Source organism: Laccaria bicolor, genomic scaffold (assembly GCF_000143565.1).
Source record: "Laccaria bicolor S238N-H82 LACBIscaffold_9 genomic scaffold, whole genome shotgun sequence".
NCBI classification, from domain to species: Eukaryota; Fungi; Basidiomycota; class Agaricomycetes; order Agaricales; family Hydnangiaceae; genus Laccaria; species Laccaria bicolor.
In genome coordinates this window covers 257820-282938 of record NW_001889880.1, presented here as the reverse complement: position 1 = coordinate 282938, position 25119 = coordinate 257820, and the positions used below count along the sequence as shown (strand labels likewise).

Genomic DNA, 25119 nt, shown 5'->3' with positions numbered 1-25119 from the left:
TGCAGCAGTCGGGATTGGTGGCATCGAGTACTGTGACATCATATTGGAAATGATGGGCTGGTTTCCTGTTGGCACAGCAGCAAAATTCTACATAGTACTGTTGTTGCCAGACTGACACAGTTTCAGAATGTCATATTAACCGACAGGACACCATGTCTGGTTCGTGTGGAGAATTAGTGGAAGTAGACTGTAGTTGATATGGCAGCTGCAGATGCTTCCTTTTTTGGTGTTTATCAGTCTGTGTGCCAGCCATATATCAATCAATACTTTTCATTACTACCTCGGAAATGGAATACTTCCTTCAGATATAATTTACTGTTATTTGTGACCATCCTTTGACCATGTCCTCTTGTGCTGACACACCCTGCTGATGACCAGGATTTGGGCTATGGGCCGCCATGGTGCCACTATTTCAGGCAACTCGATCTGCCTCTGTCAATCCCTGGGATACAGGGTTCTTGCGCATGTTTAAGTTGGGAGGCACGACAGCCCTGCGCAGATGACATCATTTACAATGAGTGGGTTTCCTGCCAGTCAGTGTGAGATAGTCAGCCATCGGATGGTCCATCGGACGGTATTCCCATATATGCATATTTGTACCGCCATGCCTCAAAGGATGATCATGCCGTCTGACTCGGACAACTACTATCACAACATAACTTCCAGTCATCAGGAAATGTTCACGTGCCTGGGTTACCTGGAAACAGACCAAATCAGGTAATTCAGGTCAATAAGGAAGCCAGAAATGTTACCTGGAGCCATGAGGTGTCGTTTCTGGCTCAAGGTCAAATGCAGACTTGCCAGTCACCTTTCCAGGTGAACCCAGGTAGGTTTTAGCAGGGTGCGTGCACTTCCAGATTGTTTTCCAGTCATTGTAGTATGGTTGTAATCACATTAGAAATTCATATATTGCTCTCCCAAATGTTACAAAAGTGTCCGATATTGTATACTAACTAAATCCCTATGGTATCGTAAACTTCCCAGTCCAGTTATACTGCATCAGCGACGAAGACTCTCCTCCATTTCAAGATCGGCACCCTCAGAGATCGTCACCATGACGTGGGACATCGTTCTACACAAAAGATTGAGGTCAATGATACCAAAAAGCGAGTAAGTGAGGACTTGCCGTGACAATGCAACGATGCTTGGTGCTCCGCTCGTTGGCAGGCGGAGGAAGGCGAAGTCTCGAGACAGCTCTCATATCTCGGTGAGCTTGTTGAGAAGGAATCCCCCAAGGGAGTGTGTAAGGCTCTTCGTCAGATGCATTGACCATTTCCGCAGACTAGAGCTATTGGCGAGGTCAACACAATGCCTAATCAGAAAAGGACTCACAAAACGCTGCTCCTTTTCCCCTTCTTGATGAACGCCTCCTACCCACGACCCAAAACTTGTGCCCCCTCCCCACCATCGATCGACGCCAGCAGGCTAGTTGGCTGATCACCCCCTGTGGAAAATGAACTGCCATTGACAATCCCTGCAGTACAAAAGAGACATTAATATGGACGTGGCAGAGGTGAAGACGGTCGCACAAACCAGACATTGTACAAAAGCATGGCTGCTGCTTCAGGGGTCAGTGCTCCAATGCTCTCATTTACAAACCAGCCCTCCAAAAGACCCCCATGCGATGGTGGTGGCGTGACTAGAAGATTTGGGGCGTCTTCAGGGTATGTATCAGGATTAAGCAGAGGACAACTGAAGAACGAATAGAAAGTTAGCCTGGAACGCGCTTGAAGATGTGCACCATGTCATCTCACGAGTCACAGTCAGAACACTCACTGAGGCGAAGAGAAGGCGCAGCCGAGATGTTAAGCAAGGCACCGTGTTCACACGCTAGATGGGTTTTAAAGTGCATGAGGTTGCTTCTGCATTGTATATTCGATTGGGTCAACTAGAGAAGAGGAATATAATGTTGAGAAAGTACCACTTGGGGGGAGAATAAGGAGATTGACGAACAGTCTGGGTGTTTGGGATTTGGAAGGGTTCAGTGTTTGAGTGTATCGAGGCCCCCAAGTGTCGAAGCCCAGTGAAAATCAACCCTAAAAAATGGCCAAATGGATCGGTGGAGCCCGATCTGAACAGGGGAAATGGCCGGAAATTGGCAAATATATCGATTTGATCCAGAGGAACCCGATCTGCACAGGGTCGATTTTCACTGGGGTCGAAGTATTGAATGTTGGAGTCCTGTGTTTGAGTTCAGGCTTTCCAGCATACTGATATGATGTCGAGATTCATTGATGCACCTGCCTTGATCTGCACCTAAACTGACATAGCTTCAAGTTGTTTGCGCTCGTTATGCTCTATACGCGAATGACGGCGCTCAGCGCTAAGCAATGGGGCAAAGGTGTTGGTCAAGTGTCGGTTGGGAAGGAAGGGTTGTTGAGAGATGTTTGGTGGATGTTGAGATTGATCACGCTGTTGCCTCTTCTAGAAGCGGGGTTTGAATGGACTTGTCGAAATTTCACGAACCACGGTTGCCAAGTCGTTGCTGATTTGGATTGCCTGGAAAATGTCTGGGAATCAAAAGCCGCCAGGCGATCAGGCACATTCAGGTAATCCAGCACGCCCAGGAGCTTGTAGGTTTCCTGATGCATCCCATGCGACAACAAGTCAGTTGTGTCTGGATGGACCGTTTGGAAATTGCTTCCTTACATATGCCGATGTATGTGAGGGATACGTATCTTTTGATTCTACATGCACTGACTTGTATTTACCACAGTGATGTGCCGGTCATTGACTAGTCAATGGTAGTCATGACAAGTCAAAAGAAGTCAAAAGTCAAGTCAAATTGACCGTGACTTGGTCACCATTTACTAAATAAGGTAAGATAGTTAGATCAAAGTTAGATAAGCAACGAACTTTTGTACAGCACGGTCACTGCAACGCGCACAAAAGACTGGAATTTGTATTTGAAATATTTAATCTACAAGGGAAGGAAGGTCCTCAAGATCAGAGTTGTCGCTATCCTCGGGGGGCGTCTTTCTTCTCCGAAATCCAAGCGCAGCTGACAAACGGCGTGTGACCGGTATACGGCGCTCTGTATTATTTCCTTGGGTAAGACATTTCTAGATAGTGACAGTTAGAATGTCCAAATTATATAGAATTATCAACCATACTTGTATGAGCAAAGAAACCTCATTGAGAATCCCTTTCACCCGTTCAGAACTCGGGGGAATACACTCCCATTCACGCGCCAACTGTGCCATGTTGCTTGCAAATGCAGCATCAAAACTTAATGACCAAGCTTCCATGAGATCCTGCTTGGTGACGTCGTCAAGATAATGCAGGATCTCCCGACGTTGGTATACAACATCAGAAGTTGTCATAATTTCTTCTTCAAAAAATTAGTAGATTGTCACAATCATAAATTCAGAGCCTCACAATTTGCTGAAAAATTGCAGAACAGTGTACAGAGTTGGTTGTTTAGTTTGAGGATGTAAGCATCTATTCACAACTCCTGTCCTTTTATTTCTTTCCTTGCTCAGACTACCCGGGCCTGTTACTCTGGCCCTCCTCTGATCACTCCTGACACTCCGGATAAATGTTGGATTGATCATATATACTTCACACATGTAGTACAGAGTGCATATGCCAACGCGCATGCAAATTGCTCGTTATGTTATTGATAATCCCCACTCTCAAAGTAGGGCAGACCCTTCCCATCAGACCCTTACCATCACGGTGACTCACCTTCCCTTGAAGTCATTCATCACGTGCAAGTCAATCAAAAATCGATGTCAATGACTAGTCATGACTAGTCATCAAAGTCATGACCGTGACTTCCTGTTTTTAGTCATGACCTTCCAACACTGATTTACCAGCCTTATCAATGTGTCTGGATGGACCATTTGGAAATTGTCACATCGACCACGCCTGCTACATTTTTTTTGGGATCTGTTAACTTCACCACCCTTGTTCAGAACATCGACAAAATTGGTCACCGTTGAAGTGGTATACTCCAGGGCGTCACCTGCATGGGACTCTGTAACCAGTCAAGTTGTAGTACATGCAAGTAAATCATTGCAATTGAATAAGCATCCTTGCTGATGATCGCGTGACAATATGTACTGTATTTGTCCCCGTAAAAATTCTTTGAAGTGTTACCTGGAATCGGACGTCTGTATGAGACAGCGGTATCCAGGTCCGCCCGTAGGGCAATTTTCAACGAATTAAGTTTCATCACAAGTTCTCCTGAAAGTGTTTGGCACGGTCATCCTTTCCTAATAACGGCATCACCTTATAACAGATCGACATGTCGATATCAAACGGCAGATCCAAGTAGATCTCCAAACCTGTTTCGCAAAAATGCTGTGCATAAGTATGTACCCCAAGGTGTTTCCAGCAGATTCAATATTTATTGGCCATCTACTGGCGCGACGATCTCGAACCGCTCATCCACTGCTGTTTGAGTCTTTGACTGCGATACACCTCAATACAGTTGCTTTACAGGCGTCTACAACCTACGTCCAAGCTTATGTTGAATGTGGCGAGTAACATGCTTGGAACCTACTTTCGTGTTAATCTAGGTTTATCAAGGTATATTGGCCGACTCGGAAACAAGAGAATACTCTTAACACGCTTACTTCAAGTCAGTGGTGATTGCAGCCCCCACAAGTTCCCGCACATATCTCGATTGGAAGGCTAAAATTAACGGGATTGTTTTCAGAACAGCGTCTATTTGCTGATCCGCTATCCCCAATCGCTAACAAAAACTCCGAACTTTTGAAGATTGCTTGAAGATGAGATCTCCGCTTGACTCGGGAGATACTTGTCTCTCAAATCAGCCTAGCTACGTGTCGTATCAAGGTTTATAATGAACTCCCATCCCACCGTAGGGACGGTTTCAGCTCCTCTCAGATGTCAGCCCCCCATGGAACGCTTCAAGACATCATTACTCTTGGACGCGACCTGTGAGTTAAGGTCTTTTTTTCGAGACTGCAAGCTTCAAGTTTACCATTATCTTCCTTAGCCTGGCAATGAAAGTTAGAGCTCAATCCGGTAGAAAGAAAGAACTCTCTAATCACAAATGATCAGTGGTATTTTACAGGGTCGTGCGTTCTCCTCGCCTACGATTATTGTTTGACTTTCGACCGGGAGGTTGATGAGATTTGGTGGGGAAGGAAAACACCAAGTGTGTCTGGCACCCATGACTATCTTACCTCTCACCAATACTTAATCAACCGCGACAAGTTTTCTATCTTTATCTAAGTGTGAGTTTCTCCGATTTCAGATATTCTACACCCCCATGAACGATCGTCCAGAACCGATATTGCCCAATGGCCTTCTGCGTCGTCACTCTTTTCGGTACACCACGCAGCTTACTCAGATGGTCATGATCATAACTCAATATTATCCACGCAGCTTATTTCTCCTCACTATGGACATTTGAAGTAGCCAAAACATCAGCACTTTCTCATTCCATTCGCTGACTTTTTGTTCCACAGATGTAAGCACGACATCTCATCCCGCCCAAACCATTTCTATGATTCTCATGTCAATCAACTCGATCGGGTCAGCTGCAACCGCTTCGCGATAGTGGAATGGATTCAGACCTTACTTGTCGTTATACCCGCCGAAACTATACTAGTCTATCGGTTAGTATCTTTCGACTTTGACAGCAGCTGTCATAACTGTCAACTTTTTAAAAAAATGCCTCTTCGGCAGGTCATATGCCTTGAGCAACCGGAACAAGTTTATCATCGGTTTTTTAATCGCAATTATGACCTCGCAGTGTGTCGCTGTTGTCTACGCGATGTCGCGGCCTGGAACCAACGGCGGTATGCTTTCTTTATTTTAATTTTACTTTCCGCACTAACTTTGCTCCAGCTCTTCAAATCCCTATTTACAATGTGGATCCATTTCACGGTCCGTGCCAGCCTTGAATAGTCGAATCTTAGTACGTTAACCAGAGTATCCAGTTTGCATTCTATTTTCAGATCCCCGCATGTCAGTGGAAATGTTACTCGCCATTCATCGAGCTGATCATATCCCACTTTCAGGGACACAGCATACCTCTCCCTGACAATTATTTTCGACATCATCGTATTTTCTGTAACTCTCCATAGGACAGCGATCGACGCGTTCATCTCCCAAAATTCTGCTCTTTTACGGACCATCCGATGGGATGGGACAATCTACTTTTGCGTCATTTTAGCCGGGAATATCGTCTGGTTGTTCTTGGCGCTGTTTGCCAGGGTGAGCTCTCCCCCTCCCACATTTTAATTCCCTCACAGCTAAAAGAAAAATTTAGCCCGGCTTGAAATTCATGAATTCCCAGTACGTTCATGGGCGCTTTTCAGACTTGCCGAAAAATCTAAAAGTCATAATTCTAATTTTGCCAGGCCGAGCATGATGTATGTTCATCACCGTATTCTCTGACATCGCGTTGACGCAATTTTAGACTCACGTCAATCATGATCACAAGGCTGACACTCTCCCTAAGGCACGCGAGCCAACACGGAGGCCGAGTATTCGAGATTTCATGCGATGAAGGAAATTCCGGCTTGCAACTCGGCTGTATTCATGATGATGACCCAGGAAAAGAACCGGAATCGATTGTTATGACATCGATGGAATCGTGAGTATCTGAACGACCCCACAAATCCCTACTGACAAAATTTACCAAAGACCGAAAAGCACGGATGCGCTTGTAGTAAAATAATGGAACGACTCTCAGCATATCCATCGTCAGCAGGGTCTTTCGAATACATAATTGGTGTACTTCTCTCATAAAAAATTACAATATCCAATTTCCTGCCTACTGTTTCACTATCAAACCTATCAGTACTCATTAAGCAATGCTCATCAAGCTTCCGACGAACGTGAGGATCTACATTCACAAAGGGTGAGCCCAAAATCAAAGATAAAAAAAGACAGGGCGTACAAGTCTCGGACGAACATCCACGATATCTTCCGGCACCAAGAAAATGAGGGCGTTCATCTTCCTAGCGATCGAGATCGCCAATTTAGCTGGAAAGGGCAATGTCAAGGTCACATCCAAAGAACAGAAAAAGAACCCACCATTCTGTCGCCTATCCTCGTATTCCCCCGTCTCCGCGACGTTGATGACCAAGTTGGGGTCAACAATGCCAGGACGGATGGCGTCAAGGAGGTCGAGGAAGAACAGCCCGGTTGTGATGGATGGGTCTTTGAACGAGCGAATGGGGCGCACGCCAGTCTTTCCGGTTTGAGCGGTGGTATTGGCCCACTTGAGCATCTCCGTATCAGTCATTGTTTTGCCGGATTTCGAGAGTGCTGATAGGGTCTTGGCGATGTTCATCCTGCAACGATTGTTTACAAGTCAGAAGTCATAGCTTGGCAAGGAATGAGCAGAACGCACCGCATAAGCTGCCAAACAAGCCCAAGAACAAGTGTCTTTCGTCCATCTACAATATCGGCACCTTGAATCCCAACCAGATGCATCCCGTTCTGTTTCCCCAGATCCACCACGTAATTCGTGTTCTCTACGGCCTTGAACCTCGAAAGTGTGCTCTGATTAGGCGTGACACCGATATCTGCACCCTCATCAGCCTCATCGCCACCACCACTTGCATACGACCCCACACCAGCACCTTGCTTGGGCTTTGATACCTTCCGCCAGATGACACTACCCGGCAAGATCTTGTCAAACGCCTGAAGAATGATCAACCCGTCTTTAAGGTTCTCAAACAGATTGAAAACGCCAGGTTCGACGCCGAGGGAATTGAGCCAAAGGGTGAACACCCGTGCCTCCCGCTCGCCTTCTGCGTCAAAGTCTTCCACGGCGCCGTAGTCTTTGGCTTCCTGCTCATCAAGGGGCTCGAGTCCGGGGTGAGTGTTGAAGAGGTTGGCGACAAAGGCGAGGTTCAGACGTGGATTGCCGGCAATGAGGGAAGAGGGGGTGAGGTATTTACGGCAGCCGATGTTTGCTGCGTTTTGGAGGACTTGTTCGGCGCGGGTGCGGAGGTCGCGTGTTTGTAAGGGTGCGATGGAACACTCATCTGGTTTAAGTTGGTGCAGGAGGACAGTGTAGTTCTCGCCGTCCATTACGTCTCGGCTGAAGTTGTTCACTCTGTGGGGAAAGGGGTCTTAGTTTAGATCAATGAAGAGATGACTTGTCTCACCTTCGTTTCCAACCCGCAGCTTTCAAGTGGTAGTTGAACCATCGTAACAGGATCTGGTCTGGGGTAAGCCTCAGCAGGTCATCAATCGTCTCTCCCTCCTCGCATAGCCTATACAGCTCTGGGTGTAGCTTGATATCGACCTGTGAAAGCAAGCCCCTGCGGATTACTTGCCAGATCAACCCGAGGATGAGATGTTCGCGGCCTTCCGCGAGATCGGATGAACCGATGTTGACAACGGAACAACCGATACCCTTGGCTGACGTTATGACAATGTTGTTGTTCTCTGTGATTTGGAAGGCGTTGAGGGGTTTACGGGCGGTAGGTTTGTTGAGAACACGAGTGTCGATGGTATCTGGGACGGAGTCGTTGATGAGTTTACAGAGGATCAGGCCGTCTTTGCATTCGTCAAAGAGCTGCATCGTGTCTGTTGGGATCGGATGGCGATTTCCAATGTCTGGGTCATTTTCGATTACCTACAGAGCATTTAGCGGGATTCTGGGAAAAAGAAAAGGAGAGAGCATACGAGATTTATGTGATTTGTGAACTCTGCCCGCTCATCCTCGTTGATCGTATGGCTCACGTTGGAGTTGGAGCCCTGGACAGTGACCTTGCCTTGCTTGGTGGTCAGAGCGTCCTTCTTCGTCCGTAGCTTGACGTTGAGCTAAGAATCGGAACGTTAGGGTCGACGCTGGTGACATCATTAGAAGCTGCGCACCTCAACCCAGTCGTCGAGTTCGACTTTGCCACTGGCGTCAACGCTGACATGCTTGAGTGTTTCTCGGGCGAGATCGTACGACTGCCCACTCGATTGCAGAGCCTGGAGTACAGACGATTTGTCTACTCTCCCCGGTGTATCGGTGCTCAATGCACTGCGATTATCTAGTTAGATATATTCCCAAAACGACTGACTGCACTCACTTGAAGCGATTGACGAGATCAAACATCTCATCTTTGGAAACCTCTGGGTACTTTTTCTGTAGTTTGAGTGCCTCCATGGTTGTGGTTGTGGGTCAAGGATATTGTTTCGGACTTGGTTTGCTGTGTCGGAAGTCTCCGATTGTCGTCTATTATATACTTCCTCGACGCGCAGCCCACAGCTCTCCGCAGTGTCCCAGCAATTAAACAATCGAGAGCGCCTTCGACTGTTGCGCAGATTGTCAAGCGCCATTGCGCTTTGGGGACCGTGAAAATCAGAAAAAAATTCATCCGAACATGTAAACTTGAAATGAATGAACCCTTATTTTGTTACGACATTTCCAACGCTTTCGTCTGGCAACCACCCACTCTTCTACGTCGCGCGAATGGAAAACCCAACTTCTAGTGATGAGCGACGTGCTCAGGAAGTGCTTGAGCTCACAGACGCCTCGGAAAGCACATCCGCGAAAAACGATGAAGGTGAAGATGGGGACACCGACGAAGATATGGAAGGAACTGGAGAGGATGACGACGAAATGGACGAAGACGCGTCCTCGAGCCTTTCGGCGGGCGACGACCTCATAGTACGTTCCATTTTGTCCGATCTTTTTTCTCAAATAACCATGATATTGGCAGGGCGACTTGGAGGGCGTGTTAGACGGTGATTTCGAATTTGCAGGGAGCTACGCGTGTGGTCAGACATTGCCACAGGCCCCCAACCCTTGCCTCACTATCGCCGGCATGGGTTTAGTCGGACTACCGCTGAAAGAACGCGACGCCCGTAACATTATTGCGTGCTCTTCGCGAGCACCTTATGGTCACGGAGAGAGGACAGTCGTCAATGCGGATGTCCGGGATACCTGGGAGATCGAACCCGCGAAGATCAAATTTGACAATCCAGCATGGACACAATACGTTCGGGATCTGTCTGTTGATGTGGTGTGCAAGGCTCTTGGTGTATCCCAAAAGGCACCCCGTTGTGAATTGTACAAGCTGCTTCTATATGAAGTCGGGTCACAGTACGTCGTTGCCTGCCATCCCATTAGAAGCTGATATATGGTTTCGTTAGTTTTCTCCCCCACACAGAGTACGTTTTTCTCTTGGAATACCACGCCTGCTAACGCGTGTCTGCCTCAGTACTGAAAAGTCAAACGGCATGTTCGCGACGATGATTATCATCCTACCATCTGCATACACAGGAGGCCAAGTGCACGTCTCACATTCCAATCAAAAACAAACCTTCGATTTCTCATCCACATCCCTTTCCTCCACAGCCGTCTTGGCATGGTACACGGATGTCAAACACGAAGTAAAACCCGTCACCTCCGGCTACCGTCTAGCCCTCTCCTACAACATCATTCACACTGACATAGGCATCCCTCGTCCCACTCTCCCCGATACACACAAGTTTGTCACCGATCTGTGTCGTATTTTGAGGAAGTGGCGCGAAGACTTTTACGAGAACACTCCGGACGATAACATGGCTGCCTACCTCCTGGCGCATCATTACAGCTCCAAAAACCTCGCCTCTGGGATGTCTGCTCTGAAAGGCAGTGATACACATAAAGTCGCACATCTTAAACCCATCGCAGAGGAGCAAGGATTTTTAGTGTGCTTAGCCAATCTGGAGTACATGGTGTCCGGAGTGGCAGATGCTGACTACGACAGGCAAATGTGGAAACGCCAGAGGTTTGACAGTAATGAGGATGAGGACGAGGATGAATTTGAACCATGCATGGAAGAAGTTCTCGAGTCGAGTATGACGCTCAAGAACCTTTTCGACCTTCAAGGCAACTCGTTATGGGGGTCACATGAGAGCCATATCAATGATGATTCACTTGTTCCACGGGAACCTTTTGAGGATGCGGAACCTGATGATAAGGCTTATGAGGGATACACCGGTAATGTTCGCTATTTTCGTGTTGATGGCGTGAATCACTGGGACTCAATGCATTTTTAACTCCAAGGCTGCTGGAACCCTCGACTATTGTGCGCCTTGTTCCTCTCTTATCCCCCTACCAGTTTCTCACAACCAATCTTTGGCCTTTAGGGTACCGCAGAACGGTTTTGATCCTCGTCCACGAAAGCGATGCAGGCCATGCACTGTTTAACACAGGCGGGATACACTACGCACTAGAAGCACTCCGTGGATCAGAAGCCGAGCCCACTCCACCAACTGAAAATAACAAACGCCTAGCGGCCCTTGTGGTCAAGTACGTTTCCAGCAGGGACAAAGGGACTTTGACTTCCATGTTCAATCTCGCATTGAGGTGGAAGAATTTAGAATTATGGTTTTCTGTTATCTATCGCTCTGGGGCGAACGCCTTACAGTCTACGTTTGTCCAGAAGCAGTTGGTCAAGGCTTGGAAGACGTTTGGTTTCATTAATGTTGTGCAGAATGGGTATGTGTCCTGCGCATGTACGGACTTTTACTTACGAGTTGAATATATAGATACCGACACCTGTTGATGCGAACTACTAGACTCGGCACCCGCCTTGACTTCACTCAAGCACTTCCTGCATACGCTGCTGTTCATGAAAGAGAGGCCGTATTGCAGTGGTGCCAGAAAGAAACGGATCACGCAATGACCACGTATCGCTTGGCCGACGTCGAGGACATCCCCACTCTTCTCTCTATAAGCCAGACAAGGGGGATAGGATATCTGAAGGATGTGTATGTGCCTTAACTTCTAGACCGTAGAGCTATGACTGATACGTCCTTCAGCGTCCTATCCAAAGTAACGAAGGGTTCAGGGTTCTTCAAGTTCTCGCTTGCTCTAGTTACCGCAATCGACAGTAACAAGCAGTCCATCTTCGGACAACTATCATCCCTTGAAGATATCAATGCCTGTTTGGATAGTTGCTTGGAGGCCGCAGCCGAGCAGTGGGGGGGCACTACACCCACCAAACCGGTCTACAACTCTCATACAAGAACCAACACCTTTCCATCGCACACAGGCATTCCCCTCATCATCGACTTTGTGAAAGTGTGCATCGCCACCGGCCGTATGCAGTCCTGTAGAATCCTCTTTCATCGAGTCCTCAAAAGCGAGGGTGAGATCAAGCACAAGTTCCAAACCCTCTTCATCCCAATGATCAAACCACTCCGTGAACTCCTGAACAAGGAAGGCGTGGACGTCAGCTCTGGCCCCTTCCACGACCTCTTCCATCTCCTGATTGGGTCGTACCTCCAAGACGTATTGGGTGCAAAACCACGCCTGATCGCAAGGACAAAACTACGTAAAATCGGGTGTGGCTGTGCTGATTGTGAAAACGTTGATACGTTTCTGTTCTCAACCCAGTCGGCAGAGTTGACCCTTCGTCTAGTGAAAGCACGAAGGCTTCATGTGGAAAGCAGGCTTAACACCGCCTCCGACCTCCTTACATACCAAGTCATTCATGGAAGCCCTTATAGGCTTCACATAACGAAGACGGCTGAGACTGTCGAGGCGGGGAGGTGGTCAGCGCGGCAGACGAATGCGCGTTCGTTTTTGAAGAAGGTTGGGGAGGATGATGTGTTACAGAAGGTGATGGGGACGCGGTGGGATGACGTGAGGAAGGCCATACAGGGAACTGAACCTTTCAAACTCGCACAAGTTGCTCCTGTGCGGAATCCTCCTCACCCTCAGGCGGCGCCTCGGTCGAGGGGTGCTGAGCAGATGACTGGTCAACAACCGGTTGTTTTGGGGCCTGTGATTGACCTCACAGATGACAACCCATGACGAAGCGAAGCTGGTCGCCTCATGCAACGTCATACCTAATCGCGTATGCTTACCTCGCCTGTTTTCTTCATTCGTAATGTCCCAGGATAGAGCCCCCATGGCAGGAAACGCGATGGAGTGGAGAAACTTAGATAACCCGAATCACGACCTGTCAAAGGAACAAAGAGAGAAATTCCGAAAATGAAATATTGTACAACACATTGACGATGACGACGACAGGCTTTCAAAAAAAAAAATTAATCCTCGTTGACACGAGGTTGTGTTAGGTGGCCTAATTTTCAGTTATCGCTTCACAGATTTATTCAAACAACGAATACAACATGGGAAAGAAATAGGTGAAGAACATATGTTCGGAATTCAACAAAGGGAATGCAAAGAAACTGTTCCAACAATTGGTACGCGATAAAAAGTTTAAGATTTGATGTGCTGTAACACTGGTGATTGAATGCGAAAAATGCAATGCTCCAACATAGTAAAAGGAAGAGATACGCAGAGGCGAGTTGACAGTGTGTGGGGCCTGCCAAAGTGTCAGAATAAATCACAATAACAACATGGAATTTTCAAACTCTTGGGTAAACCCCGCGAAGCAGACAGCGAGCAGGACCATGCAATTTAAGGACTAGCGAAAATAAAGTGCTGAGGTTTAGACGATGCGCGAATCAGGGGGGTGCTTACTTGACTAGAACCGTCGTATGCTGAGCACACAATCCAAAAGCAACAGAAGCAACCAATTGCCGCTTCACCTGCGCGACAATGTCGGCGGTGCCACGCCCGGTGAGACGATGCCCGAGACCTTCAAGAAGGCCCCCAACGATCATCCAGGTGTGCAATCACGCATCTGCCTGCCCACGCCCCCGTGAAGGAGCGACTTTCCACACCCGGATACACCAGTACCCAGGATACTTTAAGGCATATGTGGCGCAGCGATTGGTTGTTCTGCAATTGAAAGGGTGCCCGCCAATGGTAGTGTGCTGGGGCCGTGCTGGAATACTCAAAGGGTGGCTGACAAGACCATAATAATAATAACAAATGCGAGGTGAGAATTGTGAAAGGCGGTGTCAATGAAAAAAAACGCACAAATTGGATGGTTGCTGCCAGCAGAACAAAAGAAACCGTAAGAAGGAACGGCAGATGGTTGAACGCGCCACGCTGGGAACAAAAGGGTGCCAGTATCGCCTCGATAAATGAATGTAACTGGGGGGAACTTATAATAGGATAAAGAGCGAGAAACAAAAGATTGGCAACGTACCGATTTATGAACACGCCGTACTTCAGCGAGTCCAAAGCCGCCGCGAGACAAGCCAAAGCCGCTTATGCACCATGTTGGAACGAAGCCAACCTTCATCCAGTTGCAGTCCTGGCAGATGGTGTGTCACTCCGGCCCCACAGGACTTAATCCAGTGTGGTTCCATGCCAGCACCTCAATACCTGGGTCGATTACACACCCAGGCAAGAGATGCGGCGACTTTCAACGCTTAGCCTCATGGGCTCCACGCATTAGGAGATGTGACCGCGGCAATAGTTGACTCGGAGACGGAAACGGATTGCTCGCCTAGGCTGAAACGCGCGAGGGCGTGAGCGATGGTAATGCTTGACACTATATGCTGCTAGGCGATGTTGGTAAAATGGTGAGGAGGCAACTCGGAGTTGGGCGATGGTGGCTGACTGGATGAAATAAGTCGTCAAGGTACTTGGCAATATGGTCGAGATCGCTTAGAGGCTGGCGGCTTTCCGTAGCGTTGAGTATGTGTGGCTGACATTGAACGATAGGAGGCGAGGAGGCTGGCGACATAGCGTAGCGTTGGTAGGCCGAGCGCAGTGTGTGGAGGGAGGCGAGGCATGATGGCAAGACCTAAGAGGTAGAAAAGAAGAAGAGGAAGTGTCTATGCGGTGATTCAAGCACGGCGGGCACAGTAATAATTGAGAGTGTTGTGGTGGTTTGAGTAAGAGCCATGGGTTACATCAAGCAAGGAGCTGAACAGCAATTTATACCCGTGCGTATTTGGTGCGTATTTGGTTGAGCGCGTACCATGTTTGGGCGCCAAACACACACAACGAGTCGTGTTTGTATAAAGGGGCTACTCATCTCTTCAATTGTCCACAGCATCGCCCACACTTTGTTCGCCACCAACATCTGGCTTGATTATGTCTATTGCTTCTTGCAAAATTGTCTTTGATCTCCACAAGAACGTTCTTCAGCTCGAGTTACTTTCATCGGCATGAAGCTTACGCCACTCACGCTCAACGCTCTGGAAAGTCGCCAGCCCAAGCAATCCAGACGACACCGCCAAGCACAACAGAGATTTATTCCACCCATGTAAGCCACCATCGCCCAACTCCGAGACGCCTCCCGCCGTTTTACCAACATCGCCTTCAACAGCATACCACCTTCAAGCATCACCATCGCTCACGCCCTCGCGCGTTTCAGCCTAAGCGAGCAATCCACTCCCGTCTCCGAGTCAGCCATTTCCCCGGTCACATCTCCTAATGCGTGGAGCCCATGAGGCTAAGCGTTGAAAGTCGCCGCATCTCTTGCCTGGGTGTGTAATCGACCCAGGTATTGAGTTGCTGGCGTGGAACCACACTGGATTAAGTCCTGTGGGGCCGGAGTGACACACCATCTGCCAGGACTGCAACTGGATGAAGGTTGGCTTCGTTCCAACATGGTGCATAAGCGGCTTTGGCTTGTCTCGCGGCGGCTTTGGACTCGCTGAAGTACGGCGTGTTCATAAATCGGTACGTTGCCAATCTTTTGTTTCTCGCTCTTTATCCTATTATTTCCCCCCAGTTACATTCATTTATCGAGGCGATACTGGCACCCTTTTGTTCCCAGCGTGGCGCGTTCAACCATCTGCCATTCTTTTCTTTCGTTTCTGCCAGCAACAATCTAATTTGTGCGTTTTTTTTTTGACATCGCCTTTCACGATCCTCACTCCCTTTTTGTCAGCCACACTTTGATTGTTCGATCACGGCCCCAACACACTACCATTGGCGGGTGCCCTTTCCATTGTAGAACAACCACTCGCTGCGCCACATATGCCTTAAAGCATCCTGGGTACTGGTGTATCCGGGTGTGGAAAGTCGCCCCCTGACGGGGGCGTGGGCAGGCAGATGCGTGATTGCACACCTGGATGATCGTTGGGGGCCTTCTTGAAGGTCTCGGGCATCGTCTCACCGGGCGTGGCACCGCCGACATTGTCGCGCAGGTGAAGCGGTGACTGGTTGTTTCTGCTTTTGGATTGGGTGCTCAGCATGCGACGCTTCTATTCTAGTAAGCACGCCCCCGATCTACGCATTTTCTAAACCTCAGCACTTTATTTTTATCAGACCCATAGCCCGTTGACCATCTTCAGTTCACGCAAGAGTTTGACAATTCTATGGTGCTACCATGATTCATTCTGACGGGATCTTTCTCAGGCTCTAAACCACCCAGCGTATATCCACGTTTCACTATTTTGGAACAGCTATGTGCGTATTCATCGGGCCAATCATTGTCATACACTAAATTCAAACCTTTAGTTGCGTAGTACTTATTCTCAGGCTTGTTTTCTTTCATGTCATTTCTATTCCTTTCGCACCCACTTCATTTTCATTTTCGTATTTTATTTTATTTTCCGTCACCACCATAATTAGTATACACAGACCTCTCTCCGTAGCGCCCCCCGTTGAGCTATCGGTGTGGAACCCATAATGATTACCAAAATTTGAATAAAACATTATGAGAATCACCCTTTCCTCATTTGAGCGCGTCTCGACTCTTTATAGGGAGTACTTTGGGCGATGAAGGTGCACAATAATAATTAGTAGCCTCCATTTTAGCTCATAGACGAACCATGTAGCTAAGACTCACAATTGTACTTACATTGCACTGTGTCTTTAGAAAGCTGCATTCGTCGTTTATTAAAATGCTGCAGAAGGATGCCTTCTTGAACCATGTAAATAATTGTAACTGGCGGTATGAGTAGGAAATACGTCATAGAAATTTGAATTGACCGGGACAGTATGCGCTACTGCTCTGAAATTAGTGCCATAGCTTGTGGCCTCGTTCTTGAATTTACTGGACTCCCAATGACGTCCCAAAGATCCAGGCGGGTGGCGTGAAATCGCGCTCGCGGAGTCGTACCTAAAATGTTAGTCAATTCGCATTCTGGTGGCGTGAATGCCTAAAGGATCGGAAAGTATAAGAATTTCCGTTCTGAGAGTGGCGCACCAAGAACGAAAGACTGACAGATTGTGTTCAAGCTGGCGTATCCTGTAGCCGGCTGATAGGTGTCATTATCGACGTCCGCAATTGAGGACCCACTTGAAGATTCAAACATCAAGGAGCCATTCCTAACTGTTGGACCGTTTTTCCGTTGACATGGTGGAGAATTTCAATTCGATTGACGAAAGCAAGGTAAGATGCCGTGATGTCCGAGGGCCGATAGATATCTATTCAAGCGGTAAACAGGTAATGGAGGTTGAGTAAACGCTGTGAGTTCAGGTTGTGCGCGTATAAAGTGATTCAGAAGCTCTCGGAGGAAATTAGCACAAGTACGAAATTTGATCGGGTATTGGATTCCTCACTCGCGAGCAGGTGGAAGGATCGGCGCGTTTGAATAGTGTTATGAGGTATACAGTGTGTAAACTGGCGAAGTGAGTACGCCTTTCTGTTTGGCCTAGGAATTGCCGTTGTCAATGGACGGGAATTAATCGACTGACACGCAACGCACCATGTTGATAGTAAATGGGGCTTGAAAGGTTGGGTATCTCTGCTTTCAAGACCTATACTTACCCTCGCTAGATGCATTGTTCACCACGCGCTCCAGTGATTGATGCGATAACGGGGTATGGGAAACTATAAAAAGTAATAGATGAGAGAGTCGTGTGAGACGTGAGGCATGTTGAGAATGATAAAAGTCGACTGCTGTGATTATTGGTCGCGAGATCAACAGCAAATTAGTTTGAGAGAACGTGCATTTGAAAAATTGTAGGGCCTCCAGATGTGCGAGTATTCATTATATCGGATCCCGAGGACCTTGTCCAGGGAGCAGGCGACAAAAACACGAGCTATAGGAACGAGGTCTAGAGTGCTCGAGCTAATACAGAACGAAGGTCCTAAGGGCGCTTGACATTCGAATCCCGTTGTCGGGCTAGTGGTTGGGGTGTCCAGGAGGTCCGGTTATTACATCAAACTGCAGGACAGGATCGTGGGAACTTCGCGCAGAAACCACTGTTGCCGATTCAAGGCTCAGACTGAGCATTTCGCAGCCAAGAATGGTATGCCCAGAGTGCCGCTCACCCCTCGTCGTCGCAAGTAACGGGTGATAAGTAGTCAGGAACGCACAAAGTTGCACGGCTTCGATGACCTTTCTCTCGAGATTTCGCTCTTCCTCATCAAAGTCGCATTTCCAGATTGACAATGAAGTCGTTCCAGCCCACCATCATGGAAAGAAGCCAGCCAACAGATCGTCGCTCCTTCTAGTGACCTTATTTCCGCACTTCCTCGTTTATCGTGCCTTGCGAAATGCCTCCGTCATGGCCCAGGAGCGCGCAGACTTGCCAGCCCCCCAGCCAGGCAGCCCAATGCGTCAGTTTGCCTTCGAGTTCTTCGCGTCGGTCGCTCCAGCCCCGAAACCCCAAAGATTCGTTTAGGTGGAGAGGTCATAGAGAAGATAGTGTGGAGTCGGAGCGTCGACTCGACTCAGCCTGGGCGCTTTCATCAAGGATTCAAAAGCCCCGTACGGGAGCATTGTGTTCCCTGATTGCCATAGTCGGTGTTCGAAGGTTGCATTGTCGGACGCGAACGCATCTTCGACTTCCTCTGAGTTCTTATGGTCTGCGCAAGCGCAGAGCAGGAAGTCAGGCACGTAGTTGCGAGTTTATGCGTAGAAATTCTACCCAGAATTCAGGATGATGCAAGTATAGCAGTTCGACCCAAGCGACCGTCGGAGGAGTCGACGAGGATCGTTTTACAGGAAGTGATACTCCTCGGGCCCGGATGCTCCCTCGAACTTTCTATTTTCATAGAAGAGAATGATCTCTGATGAACGTCAACTCACCTGATTCCGGGAGTACTTCAGCCGTAGGTGTGGGGAGAAGATTGAGTGTTTTAGATATTGGTACCGGTGGGGTTGAGATTTGTTGCCATCGCGGCTGCTTTACAGAGTCTTTGAACACCATTTTCCATTTATGTTGTTGAGGGTGAGCAAACTCGATTGACTCATTGATGATGGTTATTGCGGGAGGGCTACCGGGGCGGAGACGAAGCGGAGACTCGACGTCGACTCGGTCATTATTGTAAGTTGAAGTTGTTGTTTACACCTTTACAACCCGTGAATTAGGCGTTGTATAAGGTGTGTGGCTTCTGTTCTTTTCATATCTACTTCCCGGAGATTACTCTATGTTTTTAGTTCCCTTGCAACATGAGGACAACGCGTGCTAGCTAACCCTTATTCTGTTCGTCGCTGAACATTCAATGCACGCGACATTTATTTCACGCGCCAGCTAGAAAACTACATCAGGACCCAGGTCGTTTTGAACACACTCAATTTGATGCAAGTTGTGACTTGTCCCGGCCCTTGCACGCAAAGCCTCCGCCCGGTTGACCCTTCTTCTACCGACCCTCTTTACCGATGTAGAACCGCCGACCCAGCGGAAAGCGCAGCGTGGTGGAAAATTGGATTACCCAAGTTCAGTGGTTGAATATCTATCACTGCTGGGAACAGTGAAACTGAGAGAGCGTGTGTTTATGTGTGCACAGATCAACCTATGTACATTTCTACAGTATCGTAACACGGTGCATACGCGTCTTGACGTGTCGATTCTCAAGGTAAGTATCTCGCGGCCCGACGTCCACGAGCACGGCAGACCTGAACAGGGCGACGCTGCGTCCGTCTCCCCAACTATAAGTGGTAACCCGTAAGTACTTGTAGATATTCACCGTCTGCCTCGTTTTTCTCGGGCTGAGCAAGCTATATAAGTACCAACGCGCGCCTGAATTTCGAGAAAGACATCGGCCTCCGTCAGGCTCCCCAACTAAAACCAGTAACCCGTAAGTACTAGCTGCCTCGTTTTTCTCGGGCTGAGCGTGATTTGGAAAGCTGAAGGCTGACTTTCGAGAAAGAAAAAAAAAAGATAATAAATGTTGGAGAGATCCGCTTCAAGGGTTGTTTTGATCATGATTGCTCCGTTGTTTGTAATCGTCCTCGAGGCGTTCAACATAAACATCTGACTGAGGATCGTCGTTGACCAACGTTCAACACCAATTTTGTTTGCTGTGTTTGTTCTTGAATGCGAATCAAAGCGATGCTCAGATCGTCTGAGCTCATGGAAAAACTTGAATATGCATGTGGTGCGTAAGTACTAGCGCAGTGGAGGTAAGTCGATGTGGACGTACGTGCCTGGATATGCGATCGCCAGAAGTTAAAAACACGAGGCGTATACTTTTACTTATACCTGATTCTGAATGGAAGTAAACTTGTAATAGGTATGTATGGTGCGGGCGGTGTTGAAGGCCATTCATATCATATACGTGCATCAAATCAATGACAACCTTTCCTTGTACTTACTTACTTCAACGCGTGCAGGGAAGTCATAAATGGAATGCATAGATGGGGCAAGCCATAATTGAATGAATGAATGAATGGTGTTCGCCGAAAGGTTCGTGTGCACAGGTCAGCGCTGGTGCTATTATTGAATGTTCTAATCGCGGACCAGTGGGTTTTGTTAAGAATTTTTGAGCATGTACGACGTTGGATCCGTCGTCGGGATGTTCTTGGCTCCTGAGCGCCTCGGATAGATACATAGATAGACTGATTGTAACTTGGTACCTGCGTGGTGTTGCAACACTGATTCGAAGGAGAGGGGCAACGAGGAGAGATGATGTCGTCGACGATATGATCGATCCCTACATACGTGCCTGATAGCCGTCTGACATTTGAGATTCTGAAGAAAGACTTCAGAGAACTCCTTAATCTGTTATTTTGGGTCCAATGCTGCACAGTGCCAAGAGAGTCGCTCAATAGAGTCTCGGAGGCCCGGATAGATCACTGTAGATTATGCTGGTGGTGGTATTGGAAATGGTGTATATCAGTCGATCGAATCGCGTTCATCTTGTAGTGCATACGTATGCATGAGCAAACATTGCAGAATTGCTCCTTAGGAGAGATATCGAGAAAGCGTTTAGTGCGGTGTTCGTCATTCGGAATGTACAAATGTACGTTGAGGGGCATCGTCGAGGCCGAGGGTTCTGAGCTAGAATCTCTTACAATCTGCCGTACCACTTCGTCAGATTAAGGTAGATTGACGTCCAAGCGTCTAGCACGTACAGTTTATGAGAGCATGCGGTGAGCCGAGATGTACTGAATTGTGGGAGAACGGTTTTTGTGGGTTTATTTCCAATCAATTGTGGGGTAGGCTCCTAGGAGTGACTGCCACGAGCAACATCGCGACGTGCATACCGGCAAGATATGTAGAGGGGCCCGCTTTCCTAGGAGCATGTTTATTTCTGAGTTGAAGCTTACCTGAGCTAACGTGTCTAGGGCTGCTGACGATGCCGTTATACCGCGATCGAGCTGTAAATTTGGAAGGAAATTTTTGACAAAGCCAAGTAATACGGAGACTCTCGCACAGGCTAAATCGGCCAGGAGAAGTAGTTTTAAAGTGACAGCCGGAAGATGATGACAGCTGCCTGGTCGCGTCCCCCCTCGGAGCGACTCCTCACTCACAGGAATAGATGGACGGGGTAAGATCTTGAACTGCGATGACGTCTGCCCCAAAAAAAGGGACGCGCAGAGTTCCGTTGGGTTAGGTAATGATGCAATCAGAGCCAAACAACCCGTTGCTTCCAGAAGGCGGGGTCAGGGTTCTGGAATGTCGGCGGCTAAATGCGGCTAGACGGGCTTGGCTGCTTTTTTTTTTTTTTTTTGCCAGGGTGGTTGAAAGTATTTTCAGTGGGAGAGCTGAAGACAGAGCGAGAATACCTGGAGAAGAGCACTGTAGAGGATGGGGTTTGGGTAGAGCGACTACGCAATTAAAGAGCGCGTCGGATGAAGTATATGCGCAGGGCGGGAAAGGCACGAGAGAGGAATTTCGGAGAAGCAAACAGTTGTTAAACTTAAACTTTGTTTGGTTGTGTGTCCGGTGGGCGATTTCTCAAAATGAATATATCCGACATCCCTTTGAACCTCCCATCGCCTCTACTTCTTCCTCCCACCCTCTTTGCCGCGACATCCTCCTCGTCATGAACGTCCCCGACAATGTCGACCGCAACAGCATTATCACCCTTGACGACATCCTCGACGACGTTCCACGCGACCACCGTTTACAGAACTGGATTTCAGAACAGTGTCGCTTTACAGTAACAGAGCACTCGCCGTCGTTGTCCCACACCCAACACCACCAGTCAGACTCGCTGTCAAGCATAGAGTCAACTATTCCCGCCATACGTGCCGACTCTCCTTTGTTGGGCTTTCCTTCCGCGTCCGAATGCGATGCCTCACATGATCCTCTGCACTTTCCGTCTCCCACATACGCGCGTGATCTTCCACAATTAGAGCCAGTAGTCGAAGTGGTCCAACATTCTCCACACGAAACTGACGAAAGGCGGATCGAAAACGTCGTAAAGACGCTTTCTCTAGACAAGGTATGAGTTTGCCGCACAAAGACGCGCATATACTGACCTTTCTCATGACAGCCTTTGCCTGCACCTCCATCACGCGTCGGCCTGCCTCCGTCTTTTACGCGATTGCCCTACCAGCCCAAACCATTGGGACATTCTCCCAGTTCTTCGCAATCCTCGTCGATTCATTCACGTCATTCTCAGGTCCATCTGCCACAGGCACACACGCGCACCCCTTCAAATATGTCTCAATCCTCTATCTCGTCCACCAGATTGGCGACACAGCATGTGGCACGCCGTCCTTCTCTCGCACACCAACCCTCCCTTCCTCTACTTGGAGAGACAGCTGTCCTTTCGACACTCCCCTTTCCAAACTCTATCGTTTCGCGGTCGCGTTCGCATTCAGCTGCGTCCCTATCTTCTCAACACGGCCCATCTGCCATTCAGTTCACGCAATCGTCTCCCCTGCCCGCATCAGCCGCTCCAACACGCAGACAGTCATCCCAATCTAGGTTTACTTCCATCTCTTCCACCATGTCATTCTCCTCTGCCCACCCCTCAGAGTCCAGTATTCGCAATGCTGTGTATTTCGACTCTCAAGAGGTCAGGTATCGTTTGGATTCACTGCTCGCCACCGCCACATCCGCTCCCACACTTGGGCACACTGATGATGACGCACAAGAAATCGAGATTGGGCGGATGAACACACATTCGTCCACTCTTGCGCGCTCGAACGGTGTGCCTCCCAACACGCCTACGACAGCGTATTACCGAACGCCGTATGCCTCATCATCTCAGATCTATCTAGGAACGTCGTCCAGTAGCCAATCGTTGGAAACATCGCCTCTAGCTGATGCGGCTCCGATTCGACCTTCGGCGGCTCCGCCGCTGATCGTCGACTCTTCTTCTGATGAGTGCGCGGCCCACGGTGACATCTCAACGCCAGGCACTTCTCCAGCCATGTCATCTCTTGACAAGGATTACCGTCCCTATGGATACGAAGGCGCATATTACGATGAGCTCGGTATGCAAGAGCATGATCTTGCGCCTCCTACATCGTCCAGGTGGTCGTTGACCTCTTCGACTCTCGACCTTTCTAGTCCAGAGGGCGCGGGGAGCAACAGAAAGAGCATCCTCGGAGCGAAGGGCAAGAGGGGACGTCTTGCGTCATTTATCTCCAGGCTTTCAGGCGTTCCTCCTTCGGGCTCTATAACTGGCACGTGGGAGCCGATGCCTCCCACACCTTCGAAGGAATACACGTCGATTACGCCGACTAACGGTTTTCATTTTGACGATGGCGTACCTCCAACACCCACAGACGATGATAACGATGACGGTCCCATGATCTGGGCGAGTGACGCCCGATCAAGGAAGGAGCGTTTGAGCATCAATACAACCCTTCTCGACCGTGACTTCAACTCTGATGGTAGGCTCCGCAGAATTAGCTTTTCCCATCCTTCCTCTCCGCAGGTTTCACCCATATCTGCGAGGGACACTGTCAATGGTCGTCACCGTCTCAAGAGTATGTCTAGTTTGGGATCATTGGCAGCCGTTGCGAAGAGTCAGAGATCAGGGTTTAAAGGGCTCGCCGCTCGCATGGGATTGGCGCCCCCGATGCCTTCACCGCTCGAAGCTGGTGGGGCTGGTTGGGGTAAAACAAACAAGAAGAGGAAACTGGTGATCAGCGGTCTGAACGAGACGGATGCGGCAGGCTATGAGGCGGTTAGGTCCTGGTGTGAGGTGGGTAATGACAGGTCATCCTCATCAAACGCGATACTAAAAAAAAAATTAGGGCTTTGGTGAAGTGCGACACATGAAGCGCAAGGCGAATGGTTGCCTTCATGTAGATTTTAGAAAAGCAAGTGTGGCAGAGACGGTGAGTCCCTCTCTTCTAACCACCCACGCCTACAATGCTTTCTGGATGAAGTGCTTATTCTGGTGCGTCTAGGTGTGTCGCCTGCAGGCTCAGGTGAATATCAAAGGCGCAGGAAGTGTTTCTCTTTCTTGGTACACCAAGAAGGGGATGCACTAGGCTCCGGTCTCTCTCGCAACCTCAAAATTCATTTAAAACTGTCAATACCAACCTCATCAACATTGCATTGCCATATATTATCATCAGCATCATCAACCACTTGTTATCTTATTCTTGACTTGTGCATATCCGTGCCACCTCGCTGTCCTCACGAACTCTTCTCGCTTTTCATTTTCCTCTCCCATTCTACCTCGCATACATTCTTAGACTTTTCTCCTTCCACTCCCTCCTTGGCTCGATCCTGTCCTTGTCCTGCATCCGCTCTCTCCGGAAACATTCACTCACGCTCGTATTGCCACCCAGCGCTCCGCAACACCCAACACCAACTACACAAGTCTGTCATGTAAATACACTCTCTTTGGACACAACCCACGCTCCTTATTGCATGCATACCGGAACTATCTCACCCCTGACGCTCTTTGGACTCCTTTCACGCGTAGCGACAAGCGCACCCACCATCCTTTATTTTTCCTTTTGTCATACGGCCCTTCACACTGGCCCACCACACTCCCTCGCGGTCTCATCTCTGTTTTTCCCCCTTGGTTGGTTTGTTTGCGTGCCCTGTACCACCACCTCATGCGTGTACTCTCCTGGTGTATCTATATTCCGTGTACCATTCCCCTATTCGTCTCCACCGCTCGGCAATCTCTACAGCGTCAATCAATCAGTGTTTCCTCATCGCATATCACCTGGATTCTCTCTCTCCTCTTCATCTCTACCAACCACATCATTGTTCATGATGTAGGATAG

General features: G+C 48.6%; 8 protein-coding genes across 8 annotated transcripts; 6 read left to right on the top strand and 2 right to left on the bottom strand.

The window, feature by feature from the left end:
• Positions 1-604: 604 nt before the first annotated feature.
• On the top strand, positions 605-1437 carry LACBIDRAFT_325986 (uncharacterized protein; the record flags this gene model as incomplete). Its single annotated transcript, XM_001879864.1, has 4 exons — positions 605-717; positions 990-1110; positions 1168-1239; positions 1282-1437. 4 exons carry the CDS (start codon positions 605-607, stop codon positions 1435-1437), a joined length of 462 nt encoding a protein of 153 aa, XP_001879899.1.
• Positions 1438-2043: 606 nt separating this feature from the next.
• On the top strand, positions 2044-2738 carry LACBIDRAFT_325985 (uncharacterized protein; the record flags this gene model as incomplete). The annotated part of the gene is made up of 3 exons (XM_001879863.1): positions 2044-2163; positions 2278-2549; positions 2717-2738. 3 exons carry the CDS (start codon positions 2044-2046, stop codon positions 2736-2738), a joined length of 414 nt encoding a protein of 137 aa, XP_001879898.1.
• A 2116-nt stretch (positions 2739-4854) lies between these two features.
• Positions 4855-6349, top strand: LACBIDRAFT_318720 (uncharacterized protein; the record flags this gene model as incomplete). The annotated part of the gene is made up of 10 exons (XM_001879862.1): positions 4855-4907; positions 4967-4979; positions 5032-5128; positions 5259-5301; positions 5442-5591; positions 5662-5774; positions 5824-5862; positions 5916-5943; positions 5997-6192; positions 6248-6349. The coding sequence occupies 10 exons, from the start codon at positions 4855-4857 to the stop codon at positions 6347-6349; spliced, it is 834 nt and encodes a 277-aa protein (XP_001879897.1).
• A 190-nt stretch (positions 6350-6539) lies between these two features.
• LACBIDRAFT_291072 (Ca2+-binding actin-bundling protein) lies at positions 6540-9094 on the bottom strand (the record flags this gene model as incomplete). The annotated part of the gene is made up of 9 exons (XM_001879608.1): positions 6540-6826; positions 6881-6966; positions 7018-7277; positions 7337-7486; positions 7553-8047; positions 8100-8572; positions 8623-8760; positions 8815-8968; positions 9018-9094. 9 exons carry the CDS (start codon positions 9092-9094, stop codon positions 6788-6790), a joined length of 1872 nt encoding a protein of 623 aa, XP_001879643.1. The 3' UTR covers positions 6540-6787.
• A 234-nt stretch (positions 9095-9328) lies between these two features.
• On the top strand, positions 9329-12736 carry LACBIDRAFT_325982 (uncharacterized protein; the record flags this gene model as incomplete). Its single annotated transcript, XM_001879861.1, has 7 exons — positions 9329-9598; positions 9651-10033; positions 10084-10101; positions 10152-10915; positions 11065-11416; positions 11497-11688; positions 11740-12736. The coding sequence occupies 7 exons, from the start codon at positions 9329-9331 to the stop codon at positions 12734-12736; spliced, it is 2976 nt and encodes a 991-aa protein (XP_001879896.1).
• A 759-nt stretch (positions 12737-13495) lies between these two features.
• LACBIDRAFT_318716 (uncharacterized protein) lies at positions 13496-15931 on the bottom strand. The gene is made up of 5 exons (XM_001879607.1): positions 15748-15931; positions 15209-15419; positions 13986-14249; positions 13814-13930; positions 13496-13738 (listed from the first exon to the last, which is right to left on the bottom strand). Exons 3-5 carry the CDS (start codon positions 14079-14081, stop codon positions 13532-13534), a joined length of 420 nt encoding a protein of 139 aa, XP_001879642.1. The 5' UTR covers positions 14082-14249; positions 15209-15419; positions 15748-15931; the 3' UTR covers positions 13496-13531.
• Positions 15932-18947: 3016 nt separating this feature from the next.
• Positions 18948-20344, top strand: LACBIDRAFT_325981 (uncharacterized protein; the record flags this gene model as incomplete). The annotated part of the gene is made up of 8 exons (XM_001879860.1): positions 18948-19015; positions 19060-19071; positions 19240-19407; positions 19479-19488; positions 19548-19636; positions 19699-19769; positions 20022-20073; positions 20305-20344. The coding sequence occupies 8 exons, from the start codon at positions 18948-18950 to the stop codon at positions 20342-20344; spliced, it is 510 nt and encodes a 169-aa protein (XP_001879895.1).
• A 1615-nt stretch (positions 20345-21959) lies between these two features.
• Positions 21960-25119, top strand: LACBIDRAFT_325980 (uncharacterized protein; the record flags this gene model as incomplete). Its single annotated transcript, XM_001879859.1, has 4 exons — positions 21960-22361; positions 22413-24077; positions 24130-24213; positions 24577-25119. 4 exons carry the CDS (start codon positions 21960-21962, stop codon positions 25117-25119), a joined length of 2694 nt encoding a protein of 897 aa, XP_001879894.1.